Source organism: Uloborus diversus, chromosome 4, assembly GCF_026930045.1.
Source record: "Uloborus diversus isolate 005 chromosome 4, Udiv.v.3.1, whole genome shotgun sequence".
Taxonomy (NCBI): domain Eukaryota; kingdom Metazoa; phylum Arthropoda; class Arachnida; order Araneae; family Uloboridae; genus Uloborus; species Uloborus diversus.
The window spans coordinates 55,783,188-55,806,879 of NC_072734.1; the positions used below are offsets into that span (position 1 = coordinate 55,783,188).

Consider the following 23,692-nt stretch of genomic DNA (forward strand, 5'->3'; position numbering starts at 1 on the left):
CACCCACAACTCAGAGAGCCAATGAATGAATGTCGACCATCGATTTGTGGGCCTCTTTGAAGATAAAAGTTATCTTCCTCACTTAGGTGGCGCATGCGTTTCAAAACTTGATGCGCGCTGCTCCTGAAAAGCGCGCCATCCAGCATTCGAAGACCATTCGGTGGCTCGATTCCAAGGAGTGCGGTGGTCACGACACCCCTTGCAGACGACGCTAACTCTTGCGTGAGTATCGATGTCCGATTTTTGAGAAGTCCCAGTGAGGTAGACGGTTGTTGGAAAATCAGAAATATTGTGTCTAAATTTCACCTTGTCTGCAAAATTTATTTTGAAATATTTTAAAGGAATCCTTTCAAAAGATGAATTGAAATCTAAGGAGTCTGGTATTGTAAGCTTGAAAGACTTTTACAGTTTGTAAAGGCTTCTAAGAATAGTTTAATAACTATTAAAAAAAATTACAGAAAATTAAGGAATTTTACATCCGAATTATCTTTCACAAAGAAATGCAATGAAAAAATATCGCTCATTTGCCTGACTATATAAAAAAAGAATTTTATGAAAAGCTCAGCTGGAAATAAATGAAAATTATTGCTATGTATTTTGAATAAACTTCATAAATTGAGTGTATTATTCAAGTTGCGAAAAAATAATTATAATTCTCCAATCAAAGACCTATTCATCCTAAAAAAGAATTCCTTTTTGTGGAGTTTGCTTTAACTCCTCTGGTAAAACAAAATTGCAAACAAAGGAAAACTGAGAAATATAATCATTTACTTTATCGAGTGAAAAAGAGCATTAAAAATATATCATTAATTATCAACTGATCTTTTGCCATCATTAATCTCTGCATCGCGATAAAAAAAAAATATTATTATTTATTTTCTATCCAGCCGATTTAAAATTATTATGAATGCTTAAGCATAGATATGTATAGTTAAAATACTTTTAAGAATTAGAAATTTTGTGTTTATTTTAACTTTTTCTATTATTTTAACCTCGACATTGAAATATACGTTATCGTAAACTTTAAATTTTTGCCTTTTTCATTTACACTACTTATTATAAAAGGTTATTTGATTTTCAAATATAAAGTTTAAATTTTTTCAAATTCAAACTAGAATATTTGTTACAAATAAGTAACTTTATTAATAAAAAACAAACCTTTTTCAGAGACACTTGTTTTTTTCTCAATAGGATTTTCGAATCATAACTTCATCTAAGTCTAGCTTTTAATTGTAAAGTTTGCATTAATCATAAGGCTTTTTTCCATTATTATTTTCAAACGTTTAGAAATAATGCTAGATATGACATTATACTCGTAGTTCAAACTAAACAACATACGCTTTTTTCAAACAGCAAAGAGTTTGTCTTACTAGGAGAAATAACAAGTTCAATCAAAATACAGCCTAAACTTCCAAATATATTTTAATCCTTAACAAAAAAATGTGTTTCAAATGTTATTCAATATTGCTTAAGATTAATTGTACACTATTTTAGTACCGTTGTTAGTATATCAATTAGTTTCTAAGTTCATAGATTTTGCAAATTTAAATTCCGAATAATTCATGGGACATTACATTTACTTTTTATTAGCAATTCATCAGTGTATCAAAAATAAATTATTCAACAAGTTGTTGCGAAAACACTTACCTTATGAGCAGAATATGTAAAATAAAATATTTAATAGTGCGTTGCCAAGATTTACCGCTATTACAACACAGCAAAATCTTATATAAACCAAAATATATACATATATATATTTATTGTCGTTAGAACGTCTTATTAAAAAAATTACTCTTGCTTACAAAAAAAAAAAAAAAACTACGTTTTCAATATCCTATCCTCGGGAGTGAATAATTTTTCATATCTTTCAGGCATTTGAAAAAATATATATACTTGTTTCACTTCTATGCAGAAAGATTCGAAATTGCAGACGATATTCTATGCAACCGAAAAGTAATTCTGGTTATTTTTGTTCCTCAATGAAATTTTAATAAGGTTCTCTATCTAAGAAAGTATGCCCAAGTTTATGATGGCAGTTGGAATATACTATTTAAAAAGTAATTTGTGTCCATCTTTTAAGAAAATTCAATACTGGTAGTAAAAAGTCAAATATTTTCAATATATCTTTAAGTAGAGGAAATTCATTTCCACTGTCATAAAAGCAACAGATAAATATGAATGCTATGACTACTTCTGTACGATGTTGGTAGACAAGACCATGTTCAAAATTTTAGTAGAAAAGTTCTGCTTTTTATGAGCACCATTGAGTACAATTCATTACTAGAGTTCATGGTTCCTAGAAGTGTGAACGCAGAAAATTAACATCTAAATTACGAAAAACATTTACGAAAAATAAATGACGCACGAAAAGTTAAGAAGGTAGATGTTTTAACTCATTTTTTTTATAAATGGAAAAAAGTTATTTACAGGAAAGGTGCAAGGACTAATTTGTAATGAATTTTAAGATAACTTTTCCTTGTAAAATATCTAAGTAAATAGCGAAGATTTACTTGGGATGTGTCATTAATAACTCTTTTATTAAAAGCATCTCCTTCATTGAAATTATCACTATTGCACATAATTTTTTACTGATGAGCAAACTCCAAGCTTAGCCAACGTAGAACTGAGGTGTATTTAACTTGACTGGAGAAGAATAAAGAACACATTATCTTTCCAAAAAATATATTAAATAAGTGAAAAGTGCGAAAAGCAATTACTTTAAGTGGGAAACGTAAACATACAGACACACATTTATTAAAACTCTTTTTCGAAACTAATACACCAGCTCAAAGCGTTGTTTAAAACAAACTAAGAGTAGTAATCCTTGAGTAAGGATAATTATTGTTGGTGCCCAACTTACAGATTCATTTACAGAGTTGAGCTCCTTAAAATTCAGTGACATTTTCATCGGTGCTAACAGTTAACTGTACAGACATGAAGCCATTGCAACTTGGGTAATGATATACAGGTACCATTTTGTTTGTGTTTACCTCAAAGAACATTGGTGCTACTTGAAGACTTATTTGATCAATGCATAACTTCACTTTTGTTCAACTTTGCGATGTGTATGAAATTGAGAATAGAGCAAGATGATTTGATTGAGTTTATGTGATGAATTCTTGGTAGAATTGAGATTAGTGCTTCTGCAATATATATTTTATCATGGACTATCTCTGTTTCCCTTCAATTCCGTCATCTTCGTGAAATTGAGATTAGTGCAAGTTCACTGACAATCTGACTGGTGACCATTTACTTTTGTGCCAAAGCTTTAACTTGCCCCGTAAAAAAACGAAGCATTGCTGTCTGGTGACAATCATGTTTAGAGGAATGGAATCAACTTATATCGGACAAGAGGAGTTTTATGTCCCAAAGTCGCCGGAAGACTGTTTCCAGCATTATGCTAGGAATGAAACAAATGGAAATGGTAAGTACTTTTCGCATTTCTTGTAAGAGTTTGGTGGATGTACATAAGCAATAAATTAGTGAAGGTGGGGAAACTGATTTCAAAGCTTCAGTTAGTTCTTTTTCGTTACCTCACTTAAATATTTATTAGTATTATATTTTAGTAATCCTACAGTGATTTTTTTTTATTTAAAATTCTTCCTTAGCTGAGAATTTAGTTTTGGTGGAGTTAGTTTAAATTTAAAATTTTTCAGTTGGGGAAAATTTTGTGAATTTTACGAAAGTTCAAAAGTTTTATAGTAATAGAATTTTTGTTGTATAATTACAATTATTATTAATTTTTGTTTTTAATGGCAAGGCTAAGTACAATTAAAAGTCAGAGCAAAACGTGTCCTAGGTCGTTGCCTTACATATTCTCTGACAAACTAATATCGGTGGGTTTCGGAGCCATAGCCGAAAAGTGTGCTACTGTGACGAAGTGGCTGTGTAAACATTCGAATTATGCGCAAATGTTAACCTAGTCAACTATGACCTGTTAGTTTATTATGTTTTTATAAATCAACTTTAAATGTTAAAAAGTATGTTTGGCATAATCTGCACATGTTGCTAATTGACTGAATTTTTACACATGGCTTCGCTACATAGCATCTCGAAATGAAGAACAATTGGCTTAGTTTGTAGAGCGTAGTGCTAATAATATGAAGGTTTTAAATTAATAACCATGGTCCGAAAAATATCGTTTGATTGACTGATTTTCTTCAATAGAATTCTGATCCGAACTTCTATATAATCTGCACTCATTGCAGGAATGTAAGTTAACTGGGTCGATCTTTCCATAGGCCAGAAAATGTAGTGTTTGGATGACTAATTTTTATCAGCTGAATTTTAATTCAAGTTTCCATGATTATGCAATCGAATCTTATTGCAAGATTCTGAGCTACAATTCAGTTGTTGTTAAAATCAGGAAACGGTGCATTAATTGTAACACGGTAAATCGCAATATAACTTTTTAAAAAAATGAACAAAATGGTCACATTTTTGATGTAATTTAAAAAATTGAAAAAAAAAAAAAAAAAAAACAGATAAAAACGGTTCTGAATTCCTTTAGTCAAGTGCTAATGCTGTGCACGGGTCAGCTAGTTACAGGCCTGGCATTTCTCAAAATCATTGACTTTGTGATTAGTACATAGTAGCCACGTGAACCCTTGTGACTTGTCCAATGAAGATCGTTCTCTTCAGTTAAATATTATCATCTGTTTTTTCGCATGTGTAAACCCAAGGTTTTTTTTTCAGTCAATACATTTTATTTCTCCATTAAAAAAAACAAAATTTGGGAATTAGTAATGGTTATTCTTACATTGTTATGTTATTATTTAACATTTAACGCAAGGATGCAATTATTAAAGTCATACCTGATTTATTTTTTTTACATCAAAGATTTTTTATGAATCCATTAATAATATGTTTTCCACCTTTGTGTTGTTCCCTTTTTATAATAAAATTTATGCCTTTTAGTATTACATTTCTTTAAATGGAAAATTTCCCTCAATATTAAAATTGTGCACATTGGTTTTGCATAAGTTTCGTTTTTTGATGCTTTCTTCATGCATTACGGTATAAGTTTTAAACTAATACGATTCACTAGTGTTCTTTTTTAGAAAGAAGTAATGAAATTTATTCAAAATTTTAACTTTTAGAAACAAGTAATCGTGGTATTTCTAATTTGGCTCCTGTTTGTAGTTGCGAAAAATGTACTTTTTAATGAGCAAATTCAAGTTAATTTACTTTTATTTCTAGACATTTTATTAAAGATTATTTGTACAACATTGTTTTGTTTGAACCAATATTGTTTAATAAAATTGATCATTCAATATGATGGAATAATCTAAGAAAAAAATCATGTGTGTTTTGCTAATTATCTTGTTTAAGGGGGAAAATATAAATAATCGGCTTCCCCCTTTAATCACTTTAAAATTTAAAGTAATATTCCGTAACAAATATCAAAATGAAAAACCTTTTTTCAGAGAATTTTTGCTTATTTGCAATGAACAACGCATTTTTGATCACCAGATGCATATCTTGTTTCGTATAGCATTACAGGTTGAAAGCAATATTTATTCTTTGGGAGTTTATCTTTTATTCATGACTTCGTTCAAGAAAATTGAAAAATGGATGCGATAGTTTAAAGTAGCAACAGGTATTAATATAACCGATTTTTAATTTGCATGTGATAATGTTTTACAATACACATTTTATAATTTATTTCTAAGATTCGTGTACTTTTAAATGAGAGTGCTTTTTTCCGGGGGGGGGGAGACATAAGATCTAAAAGCATAGAATGCAAGATAAAACTTTTATCATTAGCTCCAATAGTGGGAAATTATTTACGCATATTGTTTTAAATAAGTAACTAGTGTGTTTAAGAAATTGGTTAACGAATTATAAATGCACTACAAAGCTCTACTATGTTAATAGCTTTAAAAAAATTAGTTTGAGTAAAATTTTAGTTGTTTCAATAAAAGCATTTCTTGTAAACATTTTTATTGGTGATTAAAAGCGACATTTCGTCATTGAAGAAGTATAATCCTCTTTTCTACTTTATGATTTAAAATTTTCCCTTTTTGTTTAAGTTCATTCTCTCTTTCTCTCACCTGCATTCTAAACATCAGGTGCAATTAATAAATTTTCAATCATATTTGTTTCAAATTTTTGTATCAGTTTCATCATTTTTTGAAGGAACTTCTGGGGGACACTTCTTATCCCCAATTGTTCTCCTTCCTCCAACAGTTTGAATTTTTGCCTGCTCTTTGTTTTGTAATAATATGTGTTTTTTGCTATTAAAAGTTATTGTACTGCTGATTTTTCGGCTTATTTTCCAAAATTCAAAACTTCTTTGTTCTTTCTTTCGGAAATTCTTTATAAATTCCAGAAGTTTTATGTCTTTCATATTTCAAGCAACTTTGCACTTTTGGCATTTTTTTACTCTCTTAGTTCTTTAAAAGTACCTTTACGCGCAGTATAGCCTATTAAGGCTCTTGCGCCAACAAAACCAACCAGTTAAACTGCAGGTTTTCATTAATACTGATTTCAAAGTGTTTAAGCGATTGTCGGATAAAATGGTATCATCCAATCTGAAAAATATAATACTACAATTTGAGCACGAATTATATGAAATTGGTAAACGTTCAGTTAAGACGAGTCTGTCTGAAGGAGGGGGAAAAGTAAAAATTTTTGATGCGCTTATTTGAAAGTGATTTCTGCTTAAATTAAAGGCTAACATTCATCTGCAAAAGCTAGCATCCCTGAAAATCAATAGATGCGTCCATTTCTGCCTTTAAACTGGAAGTTTGCTTTTCCAAATCAGTGGTCAAAACAATACATAGATTTATATGTTGCTCTTTCACGAGCTCGCCGTGATCGCGAAAATTTTAGCCTCGTGAAATATTTTTTGACGGCTGATTTCGCTACTTTCGGTCTTGTTCATATGAAATTCGCGAAATTTTCAGCTGGCGAAACAAACGATATCTGCATTTTTTTACGAAAATTGCGACTAGCGAAAATAAAAGTTTTTACAGTACTATGTATTTATACATACACTGGTGTCCGAAAGTTAAACATAATTCATAAAATGCGAGAAAAATATTGTACATTTTTGTTAAATTATATGAAATTACTTGTGGAGAAACATTATGTTTATAAAAAAAATATCATAGTGGATGGCGTCATGCGCGAAACAGGTCGGATTTCTGAATGTGGATAAAACGGCTCACACGCTTTAGAGAATTCAGGCGTGTTTCATGCAACTGCTGTGACAAGAAACATTGGTTTTGGTGAAACAGGATTAATAATGGCACAAAGGAGCCAATTGGACAAGTTTGAGAGGGTAAGGATCGTTAGAAAGCAAGAATCTGGACGGTCACAAACCGAAGTGTCTCGTATTCTTAATGTGCCTCAGTGTGTAATCTCGAGACTGTGGCAAATGTTTCAAAACACGGGAGATGTTAACCGACGACCAGTACCAGGTCGACAAAGAGTCACAACCACTCGCCCGATCGATTTCTGGCAATTTCTGTGCGACGTCATAGGGTCAGCTGTGCCAGAAAACTGCGTTCGGATTTCAGTGCCGCCACATGAATTAAAATTTCAAGGCAAACTGTTTACAGGAGACTCAATCATGTTGGTATGTATGCCAGAAGACCAGAAGTTTGACTTCATCTCACGTAGCGCATAAACGCGCTCGTTTAAACTGGGGCTTGCAACATCGGCATTGGTGTGTGGGACAGTGGGCCAATGTGATGTTCAGTGATGAGTCCCCCTTTACTCTGCGGAATGATTCTCATGGAGAGAAAAGGGAACTCGTTTCCCACTGCGAAACATAAGACAGGGCTCCCAAATGGTCCGCTTTTCCCGCCAAAGTCCGTTTTTTAGGGTAAAGTCCGCTTTAGACTGCTTTTTAACATTTTGGTCCGTTTAGTCCGCTTTTGTATTGTTTTTACTAGAAAATCAGATTTTAAAAATTTTCATTACATTAAAAGATACTGTGTGCTGACTTATATTAAGCCTGAATACGCTGCCGCGGCGCCGCTTTTCTATTGAACTCGACTTTCTGGTATTATTTCGCTCACAGCCATCTTTTGCTTCAGATTGACGTCATTACTCCTCCTCCCACCGCTGTAACATGGAAATCTAGCAAATGGAGAAGTTTGGGGGAAGAGTTATGACGTGAAATCAAAGCATTTTGCTACGGATATGTTTCACGGGTTCGTACGCACTTGAAAAAAATCAAGAATGTTTCATCAGTGCAGTTTTCTGAACTTGTGTTCGATATGTAGCATCGCGAAAAATTACTTCCTGTGTTTGCGAGTTCAATCTTTTTGCATCTTGTTAATATTTTGATGTTTTTGACAATCAGAAGTTACTTTAACATTCATTAACTTATATTAGCTTATTTTATGTTAAATTACAATAGATAATAAACTTTTTTTTCGGAACCATGATAACATCAAACTTTCTTGGACTTCGCCGAAAATTGCTTGCTGGGTTTTGAGATTTCAATCTCTTTGCATCTTGTAAATATTTTGATATTTTTGGCAATCAGAAGTTATTTTGACACACTCCACCATAGATTAGCTTATTTTTTGTTTAATTTTAATAGATAAGATACTACTTTTTTTTCGAAACCATGGCAACATTGAACTTACTCGCACTTCGCGATCTTTTTGCATCTTGTTAATGTTATGATATTTTTTACAATCGGAAGTTATTTTGACATAACACCTCCTTAGATTAGCTTATTTTTTGGTTAATTTTAATAGACAATTAATTTTTATATTTTTGGTACCGTAGCAATATTGAACTTTCTCGCACTTCGCGAAAGTGCTTGTCGTGTTTGAGATTTCAATCTTTTTGCATCTTGTAAATAATTTGATATTTTTGTCAATCAGAAGTTATTTTGACACACTCCACCATAGATTAGCTTATTTTTTGTTTAATTTTAATAGATAAGAGACTACTTTTTTTTTCAAAACCATGGCAACATTGAACTTACTCGCACTTGGCGGAAAATTGCTTGTCGTGTTTGAGATTTCAATCTTTTTGCATCTTGTTAATATTTTGATATTTTTGGCAATCGGGAGTTATTTTGGCATACGCCACCTTATTTTTTGTTTAATTTTAATAGGTAATAAACCACTTTTTTTTTCGAAACCATGGCAACATTGAACTTACTCGCACTTCGCGATCTTTTTGCTCTTGTTAATGTTATGATATTTTTGGCAATCGGAAGTTATTTTGACATACGCCATCATAGAATAGCTTATTTTTTGTTTAATTTTAATACATAATAAACTTTCTTATTTTTGGAACCATTGCACTTACTCGAACTTCGCGAGGAATTGCTTCTTGTCTTTGAGATTTCAATCGTTTTGCATCTTGTACATATTTTGATATTTTGCGCAATCGAATGTTATTATCACATATGCTATCCTAGACTAGCATATTTTATGTTCAATTTCAGTCATGTTTAGTTTTAGAGAATATTCTTTTTTTTTTTTTTTTTTTGGAAATTATGCCAACAGTGAACATACTTCGCGAAAATTTGATTCTCTTGTGCAAGATTTCAATCCTTTTGCATCTTTTAATTATTTTAATATTTTTTAAAATTGGAACCTGTTTTGACATGTGCTACCTCAAATTTTTTTATTTAATTTTATTTTTAAAAACTAAAAAACTTTGTATCCTTATTTTTTTAAGTACTCATAATGAGTATTTTCAATTTGAAAATATATCTCCATGAATCTAAACTTACACATTTATTCATTACATTAAGTTATCCAGTAAAAGCAGGCTCAAATTTAAATTCAGTGTATTTATCACTTAAGCAGCATTTGTATATTTTTGGGTATGGTGACTTTAATAAAAAAAATTTCTTTCTCACTTATTTTTATATGCACTTGAAGACAGTTACAATATTTTTTTGGTGCCCGAAAAAATAATACATACATATGAAGAAATGGTTTGGATACTTAGCATACTAATAAATGATTTGCAAACCTCTAATATTTTTGAGCTTAGTCAGTTAGTAGCGTAGCCAGAAATTACCTCCTGCTTTGGTGTTTAGTCATAAACTCTCATATGTATATAAACTTACCATATTTTGGTTGGAAATATGTGTAAAAACCAAGGGCTGTGGAGGGGGAGGGGGACCTCCTGGCCTCCAAACTATATCTTCTTGTCTTGTGGTACCTTATATCAAAATGAATTCTCTTTAAACTGGTTATGTGAAAAATTTTGTAAACTACTATGTACTAAGGTGTTTACTGTAATAACTGTATCTAAAAGGTCTTTATTAGGTATGCACTGATTGATCGGTCACTTGGGTATTTATTTTTAACTAGCCAGTTTTTACCTGTTAAGTAGTAGAAAATTTATTTTAGAATTAAAGTTATTCTGTAAGATGGTCAGTCACATGCTTGCTTGTCACTCCCCCCCCCCCATCCAAATGTTTGTGTGAATAATATATTTCAATGGATAAGAAGTTCAGATGTACAGAAGGTGATAAGGATTTATCATTAAAAATCATTATTTGGTTAATTAACGAATTATCTTCACATATTTATTGCCAGGCAGCTAATTTGCCGTTTGGTGCTACCCTGGGTTTAACTATGAATGGTCCTCCCAAGGTCCTCTTTTTAATCCTAACTGGTCCTCTTTGGTCCCCTTTTTGATTCAAAGTGGTCCTCTTTTACCCTTTTCTATGGCTAAAATGTGTTGGGAGCCCTGATAAGAGAAAGACATAATTTTGCGTTAGCGGGAGTAACGGTGTGGGCGGGCATTATGTTGGACGACCGCAACGATCTCCATATTTTTGAGACAGGTCCAGTCACTGGTCAAAGATACTGATACGAAGTTTTTGTACCTTATTCTCGCTTGTTTCGAGGTGCTGTCGGTCCTGACTTCATATACATGATGATAACGCACCATGTCACCGTATTTCTGTGGTCGATGACTTCCTTGAATCAGAAAATGTTCAACGAATGACGTGGCTTGCGAACTCTCATGATTTGAACCCTATCAAGCATGTCTGGGACATGCTCAGGAGACAACTTGCTGCACGTTTGCCCCCGCCAAGCTCCATTCCGGAGCTACAAAAGAGCTCTCCAGCATGCTTGGAACTGTTTGAGCCCACAACTCATCCACCGTCTCATAGAAAGTATGAGTAATCGTTGTGCAGCAGCATCTTTTTTTTTTTTGTGTGTGTGTGTGTGTGTAAAGAGGAAGCTCCTCATATGGCTAATCTTCTTTCAAACTATTTTTTTGGATACTAAAAGTAAATAGTACCGTTTTGTTTTGAGTAATTTCCTTGTTTTGTAATCGTGTTGCATTCGCATATTACGTTTCCTCCTATTCCGATGTATATTTCATTCATTACTCAAACAAATAGCAATTATGCTTAACTTTTGGACACCAGTGTATGTTTGTACGTTAGAGTGTTCCAAAAAAAAAACGAAAGTCGATTTTCTAAGTCGCACAACCTCTTATAATTTTCATAGAAGAATTTCTTTTTTTTTGGGGGGGGGGGGGGGAGACACTGTAATGTACGTGTATGTATGTATGTATACCTATGTATGCACTTAGGTATAAGTATGTATGTATGTATATATAGGTATATATATGTGACCATTACGACGCTGGAGTTAAAGGAGATGTAGGGGAGAGCGCGGCTAAGAGTTCTGCGGGTAAGTTGTTCCATTTGAAATAACTCAATTAAGAAAAAAGATAAATATATTCAGGAAAATACCAAGGGAGATAGAATGTAGTAGCTCACAAATGGCAGCCATTTTAGTCAAGCCAGTGGCGTGAGGTATATTAGAAGCTGAAAATGTGCATCGCTGATCTACCTTTGGAAATATTTTTGCCTTTGAACTTTTTAGGTTTTTTCACGAATTTTAAAAGATTGTGTGTAGTTTGGTGGTGCTTTAATGCAAATATAGATTAAGCATCTTAATATACTTCGCTGAAACATTTTACGTTTCGTTACCGAACCTATAACTAATTTTTCAAGGACATATACATATGGGGGTAATTGCTCTTTTTTTGCAGATGAATAAAGGCAATAAGTTTCTTGGATCTAATTGCTCTTTTTTCTGGTGCTAGTAGCTTAGATGACGAAACGTAAATCGTTTTAACGAAGTATATTAGGCTGAATCTATTTTTGCATAAAACCACAAAAGAACGAAACAATATCTATTCAAATTCGCGAAAAAAAAAACAAAATAATGTTCAAAAAGGAATATATTTTCAAAAGTCAATCAGTGATGAACTTACTCAGCTTTTTATATAGCAGACGCCCCACTGGTCTGTCTAATATGGCTACCATCGGTGCGCTGCAACATTCCATTTCACCAGGTATTTTGACTAAATATACTCATATTTTTTCTTCACTGATATATTTCAAAAGGAACAACTTACCTGTAAAATATTTATTCTCTTTCTCACCTACATTCACATGTTATAGAATACTATTTTTTTTTTTTTCAATTTCGCGAAATACGTACATACAAACATCACGAGAAAATTCGTGAAAAGTTATACAGGGATGGTGAGAATGGCTATTTCGATTGCTCATACGTTCATTGGTGCATAAGCACGTACGTTCGTGCCGTAAAAACGAGACAACTTTCGAAGGTGAGCAAAAAGGATATTTTGGGCAAAATTTAATCAAAATGCTTCCATAATATGCTTCCAAATATTACGAGCAGAAAGAATTGCCTAAATGTAAATTTCTATCTACTATATCAATACCATTACTATGAGTTGAGTAGTAGAACGGTTTGCAAATGGGGTTGTTTCCATTAGTCAAAAGTACTACTTTTAGTCACTGAAGTTGATAGAATGAACAAAAAATAAAATAACCTGGTGCAAGGACAAACTTTTCTTCTCAAAATGTTTAGTTTTTAATTAATTATTTTAAATTTCGAATTTTTCAAACAAGGCGTGGTCTTTATAACGTCACAAGTGATGAACTTTCGGCGCTGAATGCTTACTCTTGATGTCTACCACGTTTCCAGGTTAAGATAATCAAGAAGCGAATTAAATATTGCGCTCTACGCTTGCAATCAACCGCATCGTTGTCAATACATGTGAGTAAAGAAGCGAACAAATTTTTAAAAAAAATATTAATCTTTGTAAATTATTTTAAAAATGCTCATATCCTTAAGCATGCTCTTTCAGAAAAAAATACTTTTACAATTTCGGAAATGCCCCCATTATTTTACAAAATTTGCAAGCGTCAGATGTGTATTAACCATAAACAATCACTCCTGTTTACAAAACATGACGAACGTAATTTAGTCAGCTTTTATCTCCATAAAGCTGAGATGGAAATTTCTCCCACCATTTCTCAAAGCAGATATCTCCATATGAAATGGCTTCGGGGCCGTATAAGGCCTCCGTTAATTGAAAGGAGCACGATTGAGTTAAATTTAAATTTAATTTCGAAGGTTTCGCGTAAGTAGAAGGGGCATAAATCGCAGAGATGAACTAGTATTTACGCAAGAGGGATTCTGAAGAGAACTATCTGAATCTCGAGTTTTCTGAACACTTGTTATGTTTCTATTCTAACGGATCATGCTTGATTGTTATGTTCATTTTATTTGGTTTAATGCCAAAAGGTACGTCATTGGGCTATACAATGCTAAGCCACTGATTCAAGTGGAAACAGGTAGAAAGTTTGGGTAAGAATTAATTTAATAAATGCGAAAAGATAGATAAAGTTGTACTTTTCCGTTTCGGTGGACCGTGAAAATATTTTCAAAAGTGTAAGAAATTTGCGAAATAAATGATTTAATTTTATAAAGTTAGAATTGGTCTAGATCAGCGTTTCTTAAATAGTGGAACCCCAGGGTTCCACTAAACCCTCTTAGGGGTTCCATGAGGCTCGCATGTTTTCATTCCACATCTTTCAAATTTGACACTTAAAAAATCGATAAAAACGCTTTCCCAAAATTAAAAATAAATTTACTTTTACTTTCATATACTAATCTGAGTTTTATTACCCATCAGGGTTAGCCACTATAGGAATAATTTTATCTGTCGCCTGAAATTGTGCCTTTAAGATTCAACTTCAAAAACTTTCTAAGGTCAGTCATAATTCACCTCTTTCTCACTTTTAAACTCTTCAATTTCGAAAAAATTCAGAATAAAGCTACTGGCCCCTAATATCAGGGGCCAGTAGCAGATATTTAAACTTTGTTTCACTCCATGCCGAGTCGTGTAGCAGCTCTTATTGCGGCGCGTGGTGGCCACACAAAATACTAATTTCTATCTCTTTTTATTGCTTGTTTGGTTTGAAAATGTAATCATTTATTTGTACCATTACCACTCAACTGTGTATTAAATTTCTTTCAACTATGATGCTTCCTTCATGGTGTTGCAATTTTCACAAACTGGAGCATATATATGTTGATAGATCTTAACATTTCATCATGGATTGCAAAATATGTACTACTTGTTGTTTGCATTCTACATAATGTCAATATTATTACGGCGGGTAACATTTCTGGATAAATGAAATTAATACTTAATTAGATATAACAAACATATATCACAATGAATGTACTAAACTATAATAGAGAGAAAACTGCAGCTGTAACTAGTATCTATGAATAACTTTTGAGGCTATCTTCAAATTTGCAGCTGTTTAGAAATGAAATATTGGCACTTCAACGCCTACGCGTTGAAAATTGAATCAAACTCACAGAAGAGCAAATGTCAAGTGCAACAGTTCTGTGAAAGAATTTTAACAAGGGATTTAATTAACGGCACTTGATGCCAGATTAACTTCCCGATCTAGTAAAGGTAACAATAGATACCGTCTGTGTCCGATCAAGATTAAAACTTGGCCGGTCCTTAAAGCTGCTTTTCTTTCAGTATTAAAGAAATTAATCACCCCGAGTCGACAGTTTACTTTTTTCTCGTATCTAATAACGTTGGATCTCGCGCTTATTTGTTGCTGAGAAAAGTTGGATAACTCTTGACGTGCCCGGCTATTGCGTGACACTAGTATTAGTTTTTATCGTGATTAGACGAAGTCATGGAGAGTGGTAGCTCATGTGGAAATTCGTTTATTTGGGAGTGGAAGTATCTAATGTTTCTATTCTCGAATATTTTAGTTTTAACAGTAACTTAGCTGGAAAAAGAAAAAAAATCGTGTAGTAAAGACACAAGAAAGATGCCAAACTTTTGCCTTTTCTCTTTTTTTTACATTCCGAACTCTCACATCACATGCACTTTTTCTCTGTCGTCCCGCTCTTGTTCTTTCTGCGCCTGACTTAAACATATTCACAACGAAATTGTACATTTTAATGAATAAAATAGATTACACACAACGAGAAAACTAAATAGTACTCGAAATCCACTTTTTAATTGTTGCCATAAATGAAAAATAATAGTAATTATGAAGTTAATTTTGTTAATAAAAGCTAAAGAACTAATTTCAAGGCATGTTTTACGGCATTTTCTAATGGATTTGCTGAGTTGTAACAAATAGTCTCAGCGCGGGGTTACTTATTTACCCAATTTTTAAAAATAGAAAAAAATGTATAAAGGGTTAAAGTTGTTTTAAAAAAAAGGTTCAGGTGGTAGCAAAATAACTGAAAAGTGATAAATACAAGGTTATCAGTGCACATTATGAGTTTACTGAACAAATCAGTATAAAACTTATTCTATAAAAATATGAAATTTCGGTTCCAAGTACCCCGGTTTACGTATTTCTTTTTTCGTTTCGTCTAAAACCTAAAAAAAAATCGCAAGTTTGCGTTTTAGTGTACTATATCTATCACAATTTTGAAAGACTATTGTGTAGTTAACTATTTTGTTAAACTTTTTTATTGCAGTAAGATGTGATAATCGTTATTTGCTGGTGTTTCAACATACTTTTTTTTTCATTAATTCGCTTCGCTTGTTCTGCCATGGGAAAATAAAGCGTAGTATCTGCAAATTTTCTTTTTCTTTCCTTTTTTTTTTTAAAGTTTTGTCCTCGATTGTATTTAGCTTTATTGTAAAAGCTAGTTTATTTGGCTTTTGCTCAAAATAAAGCTCGAAAAAAAAACGTCAAATTTCAACATTTCTCTGTCGTTACTAGGGAATCCGCGAAACAAGTTTCTTCAAATATCTCAGAAACTGATTTCTGCGGGTAGTGCACTTTACCTTTCCACGGCAGTGTTATACTTCTTTTTTTTAAAGTAAAATCACCTATGCCTTTTTTTTCTTTCATCTGCTTAAAAAATGAAATGGAAATAAAAAAAACTTTACTAATTTTAAATTTATTAGAGCCGATTATAGCTTTCTAAGCAATCGAGCAATAAATTGTTCAATTTCGCTGTATTTAATGATTGAAATAATTTTTACATGCAATGAGGTCGTTTCCAAAATTTTAAAAGTATTTTTTTCTGAAAGGACATGCTTAAAAACATAGGATCTAAACATTTTTCAAATAATTTGTTTAAGTTTAATATTTAAAAAAAATTACTTAAATCGTTGCGCTGACATTTTTTACATTTCTTGCCGATGACATCACAAATGATGAAATGCCATTCTGTGTTGCCATTCACAGAGCAAAAAATTTAATTCGCATCTTTACTCACGTGTATTGGCAACGATATGGTTGATAGCAAGCGTAGAGCGTAACTTTAATTCGCTTCTTGATTATCATAACGTGGAAACGCGGTACAAAATGCGCCAAATAGCATCATTTGTGACGTCATCAAGAAGCGCCTTGTTTGCAAAATCGGACATTTTGAAAAAAATAATTAAAAAAAAAACTGTTGGGGAAAATGAAAGAATTTTCTGGGCTCATGTTTTTTTTTTTTTTTCTTTTTGCTTATTCTATCAATTTCAGTAACTAGAAGTACTACTTTTGATTGATGGAAACAACCCCATTATCTGTTTCGTCATGATTTTATTATTCTTTTACTTATTCATCCTACACTTTGTTGTGTCTTTTTTTTTCTTTTAAAGAAAAAAATAAATAATATCGAAACCGAACCGTACAAAATGAATGCATTTTGCTGCCAGTTCTAAATATTTGTATGAATAGTTGTTTACTCTTTTGCTTTAGCAGCTTATACTAACAGCAACTACATTTTTTCAAAGACGTTATATTTATGTTCAACATTAATAAATTTTGCAACTGCACAAATTTAGTTGGTTGAAAGTGTTCTAGTACTTTAGAAACGTAAATGAGAAATAAGAATAGGTGAATGCTTCAATTTAACTTGTAATATAAAACAAAAAATAGCATAGTTTATAATAATGTTTACGTGTAATTCATCACAAGAGAAACATTTATTATACAATAATTACATAATTTAGATGAATTTTTTCGTGAATCATATTCAAAAAGAGCACAATGTGATGTAAGTACATTGCGTAATCCGCTGGCAGATTGTAAAAAATTACAATTGTAATTATTTTCGTAACGGAAACTATGACTTTTCACTACAATTAACTCTTTCAGTGGTAAACACTGTATCACATTTATATAACTTTCGTAAAATCAAAGATCCGTAGTTATAGTGCTTTAACTCTCGGTATAAGTTAAACAAAACTGATATAAGTTTTTTCAATGAAATTTTGACTCGCTTGTATTTACTTCAAGTTACAATACTTGCTTTTATTTCCTTTCATTTTTATTTTGATTGTCTTAATTTTGTTTCCTTTCGCAAAACCCTATCTCTTCCTTATTTTCAATGTATTGATACGACATTGAAAATAAGGAAGGTATATATGATTGTTATATTGATATATATATGAAGTATACATTGAACTTCATGCATATATATATTGATCTATATGAACATGATTATATTGATATATATGAACGTGTTCAATATTGATTTAGTGAACAATATATCATTTGAAGTATAACATTGAAAATAAGAAAGTTATATATGTTTGTTATAATTACATGTATGAAGTTATATTGAAAACTGATATAACTTTTTCAATGCAATTTCGACTCGCTTATATTTACTTCAAGTTACAATTGATTGCCCTTTTATTTAATTTCCTTTTTATTTTGTCTGTCTTAATTTTGTTTCCTTTCCCAAAACACCATCCCTTCCTTATTTTAAATGTTATTGATTGCTTCCTCACTTACTGCACAACTCTGTTATTTCCCACAAGAATAAATTTGTCAGCAAGATACTCGCGCTTATATATAGCTCCCTCAGACCCTTTGCTCGCTTAAGTGAAAGGGGCTAAATATAAATTGTTTGTTCTTTCAATAACAGCTCCATAGTATGTTAAAATTTAATGCAGATGTTGAAAGCCAAAACTAATCATACATGTTGATGGATTTTAACGGATCTTGGGTGGAAAGTGAAAGCACGTGTTGATTGTGTAAATGATTTACACTTATTCAAAAAAGATTAAGATGTGACTTTTTCTGCTTTTTTTTTTCTCTTTGTTTACCACTTTTTTTTCATTTCGTACTTATTTGTTCCTTTTTAAAATCAGTAAAAATGTTTCCCGTCCTTTTAATTCTTGGACTCATTTTCACTTTTATCTTAAAACTCTCCGCAGCTAGGTTGTGTTCATGCAGGTCCGTCATTTTGGGCGGGTAAGGAGGGGGGGTCAATGGTATCCCTGACTTCGGAAAACTTAAAATATTTTGTGTAAATGGGCTTGGTTCTTCCTGCTTTGGGCATAAGTTACTTTAAGTATAAATCCCAGCTCCCCCCGACCCAGGAAAAATGTGAAATTCCACTCCTGTGTTCAGCTGAAATTGATGGCCGTCAGAATAGTAGGGCTCGACCGATGGCATTTTTTGGCCGATGGGCCGATGCCGATTGTTGGCCGATTGTTCAAAGATGGCCGATGGCCGATGGCCGATAGTTTTCCTCCAAATGGCCGATGGCCGATGGCCGATGCCGTTGGCCGATGGCAAAAAATAAATAAATAAATAAAAAGATTAATTTGAATTCTGATATTTTTAATTCAAATTATGTTTTTCGCAATCACGAGTTGCGACAGGACACTACTTATTGGAGTTATTGTTTCCAGAAACTGCTCCTGACCTCCAAAACCTGCCCTTCTCCTGGGTGGTTACGTGTGTATAGTTGTGTGTGTGTGTATGTGTGTATAGGCGCGCATGCATATGTAGGTTTGTGTGTGCGTAGACCTGTGCACACACGTAGGCGTGTATGTCTCTCTGTGTGTAGGTGCTTGTGCATGTGTAGGCTCGTGTGTGCATGGGCTTGTGTATGCACATAGGCGTGTGTGTGTGCGTGTGAGCTGTGTAGGACATGGACGCCACTGACCAGGAGAAGCGGATTTCGGGGGACATTTTTCAGGACAGGAGGAGCCGCGCCTGCAGAGGACGATGGGCGGAAGTTCGGCAGAGGGAAGCGGGGGGGGGGGGGGAAATAAAATCAGCCTAACGTCAAGGACAGTCAAATGAGAACAATAAGCAATCGTGATTGCTCAAAAATATCTAACAGAAATAAATTGATAAGATTGTCAGGAATTTGAAGGATCATTGAAACAAGTATAAGAAATACGCAAAATGACATTTCTTAGCCAAAATAAATAATCGCTAAATATTTAAGAAATGCTTGAAACGACGAGGGTGGGTTTGGGGGGACACCCTCCGATTTTGGAGTAACTCACAACATTAAACTTTGGCCCCCAACTTCAGTCTCATTTTTTTAGTACAGAACCGCTACCATCAACGTCTCGGAAGAGTTTCTGAATCTATTTCAGCACTTTCGAAGAAAAAATTCAAAAGTGCCTTTGATTTCCGAATTATGTCACCATTCAAAACGTCTTTAATCAATTTCTTACATAAACCCCTTCAGACCTGGTGTCCGGTACACCGGACATACTTTTAAACTAAACACAGTGTTGCCAGATGGTCAAATCCAGATTTCCCCAATTCCCTTTCAACTTTTCCCCAAAAAGCGATGTTTTCTATCAAAATTCCCCAAATTCAAAAATTATTTTTCTACTTATATTTTCATAAAATGAATCGACTTCCTCTAATATTTTTGTCTCTTGAAAATTTTTTTTTTTCTCCAAATAGCCACATTTTCTTACAAAATTCCCCAACTTTTTTTTTAAAAACACTTTCGCTTTCTTTTCTTTCTTTTTTTTTTTTTTTTTTGTCTTCTTTATCTTTATCTTTTTTTACAAATAATAAAGCTGAAAGTCTCTCGTCTGGATCTCTCTCTGTCAAAATCTCTGTGACGCGCATAGCGCCTAGACCGTTAGGCCGATTTTCATGAAATTTGGCAAAGAATTAGTTTGTAGCATGGGGGTGTGCACCTTTAAGCGATTTTTCGAAAATTCGATTTTGTTCCTTTTCTATTCTAATTTTAAGAACATTTTTCCGAGCAAAATTATGATGAAATGGACGAGTAAATTACCAAGTGATCATAATGTGGAACCGTGATGTCCGCAAGCCAATTGGCGAGATATTCATCATGCGTTATTTGTAAGTATACAGGGGAACCAAAAGACCTTTTAATTTTCTACTACGGGCAAATCCGTGCAGGTGCCACTAGTCATAAATACAAGCGCCTGACTGAAAGATAAGAAATAACCAAATACTTTTTTCTACTCGCATTTACTACGCTGCTTCTGCATATACATTTCAACTATGATTTTTGTATACATTTATCCAAGAACGTTCTTCATCACTTATTTTTACCTAATTCACGTATCATAACTAGTTACTCACGCAGAACATTAATGCGAATTCCGTAGCATAATATTCCACATAATGCGAAACACGAATTCCATAAAGTTGAGCAAAGCTAAATCAACGCTGTTTGATACAAACAACTTATTGATGCGAATTTAAATACGAAAAAAATTATTTTTGCCCCGAGGTTTTTTTCCCCCAGCTTTTCCCCAAGAAAAAAATGTTTCCCCAAAGAATTCCCCTCAAAACCCATTTCCCCAAAATTTGCCCAGAGAGCACCAGATTTCCCCAAAATGGGGAAATTTCCCCCAATCTGGCAACACTGTTTAAACAGCTGCTAATCATTTAATAGTTGATTTAATTAGTTGATTTTTTTTGTAGTTGACTCTTTACATTCTAGTTATTATAATTTGAAGTAATTTTTTCGTTTTGGGGTTGACAACACTGACATATAAGGATTGAGAGATAGAGAGTGGCTCATTTTTCCAACAATGGATTTTCATTTGAAAAGCGAGGTTTTTACCTGATTTTTTTAAAAATATACAATCTTTAATTAATAGTTTCAAACGCTTATATTATGTTTTATAATTGTTTGTAGAACATTGTATAATGAAGTTTGTTCGGTATTTTATCGTTTTTGTATATGAAATATTGATTTCAAAAATATAAGTCAGGAATATTGGACGTGCCATAACTCTTTTAATTTTTCTCCTACAAACTCAAAATTTTGTCAATAAGATACCCATTACCATAGTACACTGTGTACCAAATATCAAAATTTTTGGTCCAATATTTCATAATTCCGACTGAAGGGGTTAATGCTCTAAATTCTTCCTAAACAATATATAAAGCTTGAAAAAAAAAATCTCTAATTTTAAGAATGGTGTTAGTTTTAAACAACTAAGAAGTACAAACTAGAGTTTAATTTCAGAAATTGAGGGAGTGAGAAGAGGAGCACTCAAGTGTTCTCGGAAATACAAAAAATAGTCATAAAAATAGAGTTCAAAACAATCATAAACATTGAGCAAAAAAACCCTTTTAAAACTTGCACCCGAGTTTCTTTTGACGTGCAGTGGCGGATTTAAAAAAATAGCAAATGATGCGATTGCACGAGAAGCCCCATAGCCATATAGGGGCACCGTAGGAGTTACAAAAATGCTTATGATAAATGTTTTTCAACTTCTGTGATAGAGAAATAGGGCCCCAAATGTATTTCGACGGCCCCCAAACTTGTAGCTCCGCCGCACCGAAGCGATACAGAAAAGACTGCATTACTATGATTCATATTACAAATATCGAAAAATTAAAAATTACCGTCGGTTTAATGGGAGTCTATTAAAATGAAACTAAACCGGTTTCGCCTTCTCATATTTTTTCCATGGCCTCCAATTCGGCAATACATCACCAAAGGATCGTCAGTCAGAGACGCTATATTAATTTTCCATTGAAATAAGTAATTAATAGCCACAAAAAATGACTAAATAGGCTTTTTAGAACACCCGATCGAAAACAAAAAGGGAAGTGCACAACTGGAACGTACGCACATCCCATATGCGAAAATTTAGCCTTCTGCAGCTTACCATTTTTGAGTTATGACTTATGAGAGATACATACGTACATCCAGCCGCAAGAAACAACGCAATAATTAACTTGTTTGGTACCTGAATGCAGTATTAAAAACTCTTTCAGGGGTGATTAAAATAGAAATTCATACTGAAATTTAAGTAAACAATTTTATATGAAAACAATTACTCAACAACTGAACACAATAACTTTTATATGAAAACAATAACACTTTTTAATACTTTGTATTAAACAGTAAAACAACAAAGGTCCTTTTTTTTCCAAAACATCGGCCAATTCCATCGGTTTTTTGATGTTTTTTAAGGCCGATGGGCCGATGTTTGCCGCAAGTTAGCATCGGCCGCCGATGCCGATGCCGATGGCTAAATTGTTGAACCATCGGCGCCGATGCATCGGCCAGGCCGATGCATCGGTCGAGTCCTACAGAATAGCTTGTTTCTAATCTGTAAAAGATGATTCCAAAACTGCACATGAATCCTTTTATGTCCCCTTTCCCCGTATTCGTATGTAGTTACTCTCAGCTTTTATATATATATATATATATATATATATATATATATATATATATATATATATATATATATATATATATATATATATATATATATATATATATATATATATACTAGAAGACCCAACAGACGTTGTTCTGTTCAAACTTTGTAAATTGAAATGTTGAAAAATTTCAATAAACTATCAAGTATTTGAACCGTTTTGTTGAAAAAAATAAGTAAATGGAAAATGTTTTAAGCTGCTTGGTGTAAGAATGCGTGTATTTATTACAACTTGATTTATCTAATGCCCACTGAGCAGTTGTTTTATAAACTATTTTTCCTCGCGTACCTGAAACATCTTCATAGATTGTATGGTTTGTTCCTTCAGACATACTCAACGGATAAAAATCATCGTAGATATTAAGTATAAAAAACTAACTACCCACCCAGAACAAACGGGTAATCCCGCTGCAACGTCCCCCATATGAAAACGAATAAAACAATCGAATGGGGATATCGTTTAAAAAAATGATAAATGTAAAAACAGTTCCATGAATTAGCGAAAATCACCCCTCTCCCCTTTCCGATTTAAAATAAACACGTTCTTCAACTAAAATAACTAAACACTCTTTAAAAACCAAAAAAAAAAAAAAAAATCTTTGCAATTTAAAATGTTTCACCAAATGAACAAAAAATGCAATAAATTACATTAATAGTAGTAAACAAATAATCACGTAACTGTATTGTTTATGACCAAAGTCACCAAGCCACCATGTTCCTGTAATCCAGCCGATCAGTAAGTGAAACAAACTCCGACCGATTAGCGGTCTGATCTTTTTGAACGAAAACTTTATATATTGCCTAATTTGTTCTTTCCATCAAAGATAAAAATCTTCCACTGCACTAATCTTGTGTGTACAGAGCTACCCTGTTGTAATTTATTTGGACGAAAATAAAATTTGTTTCGTCTTCAAATTCCACCATCTTTTACTTTAATAATGTACTGATT

At 32.8% G+C, this 23,692-nt stretch overlaps 1 protein-coding gene across 1 annotated transcript in view; it reads left to right on the top strand.

The window, feature by feature from the left end:
* Positions 1-3,154: 3,154 nt before the first annotated feature.
* Positions 3,155-23,692, top strand: part of LOC129220579 (calcitonin gene-related peptide type 1 receptor-like) — a 65,002-nt gene continuing 44,464 nt past the window's right edge. The window contains exon 1 of the mRNA XM_054855010.1: positions 3,155-3,424. Within this exon, the coding sequence (XP_054710985.1) occupies positions 3,316-3,424 (109 nt within the window). The 5' untranslated portion in view covers positions 3,155-3,315. The remainder of the gene's footprint in view (positions 3,425-23,692) is intronic.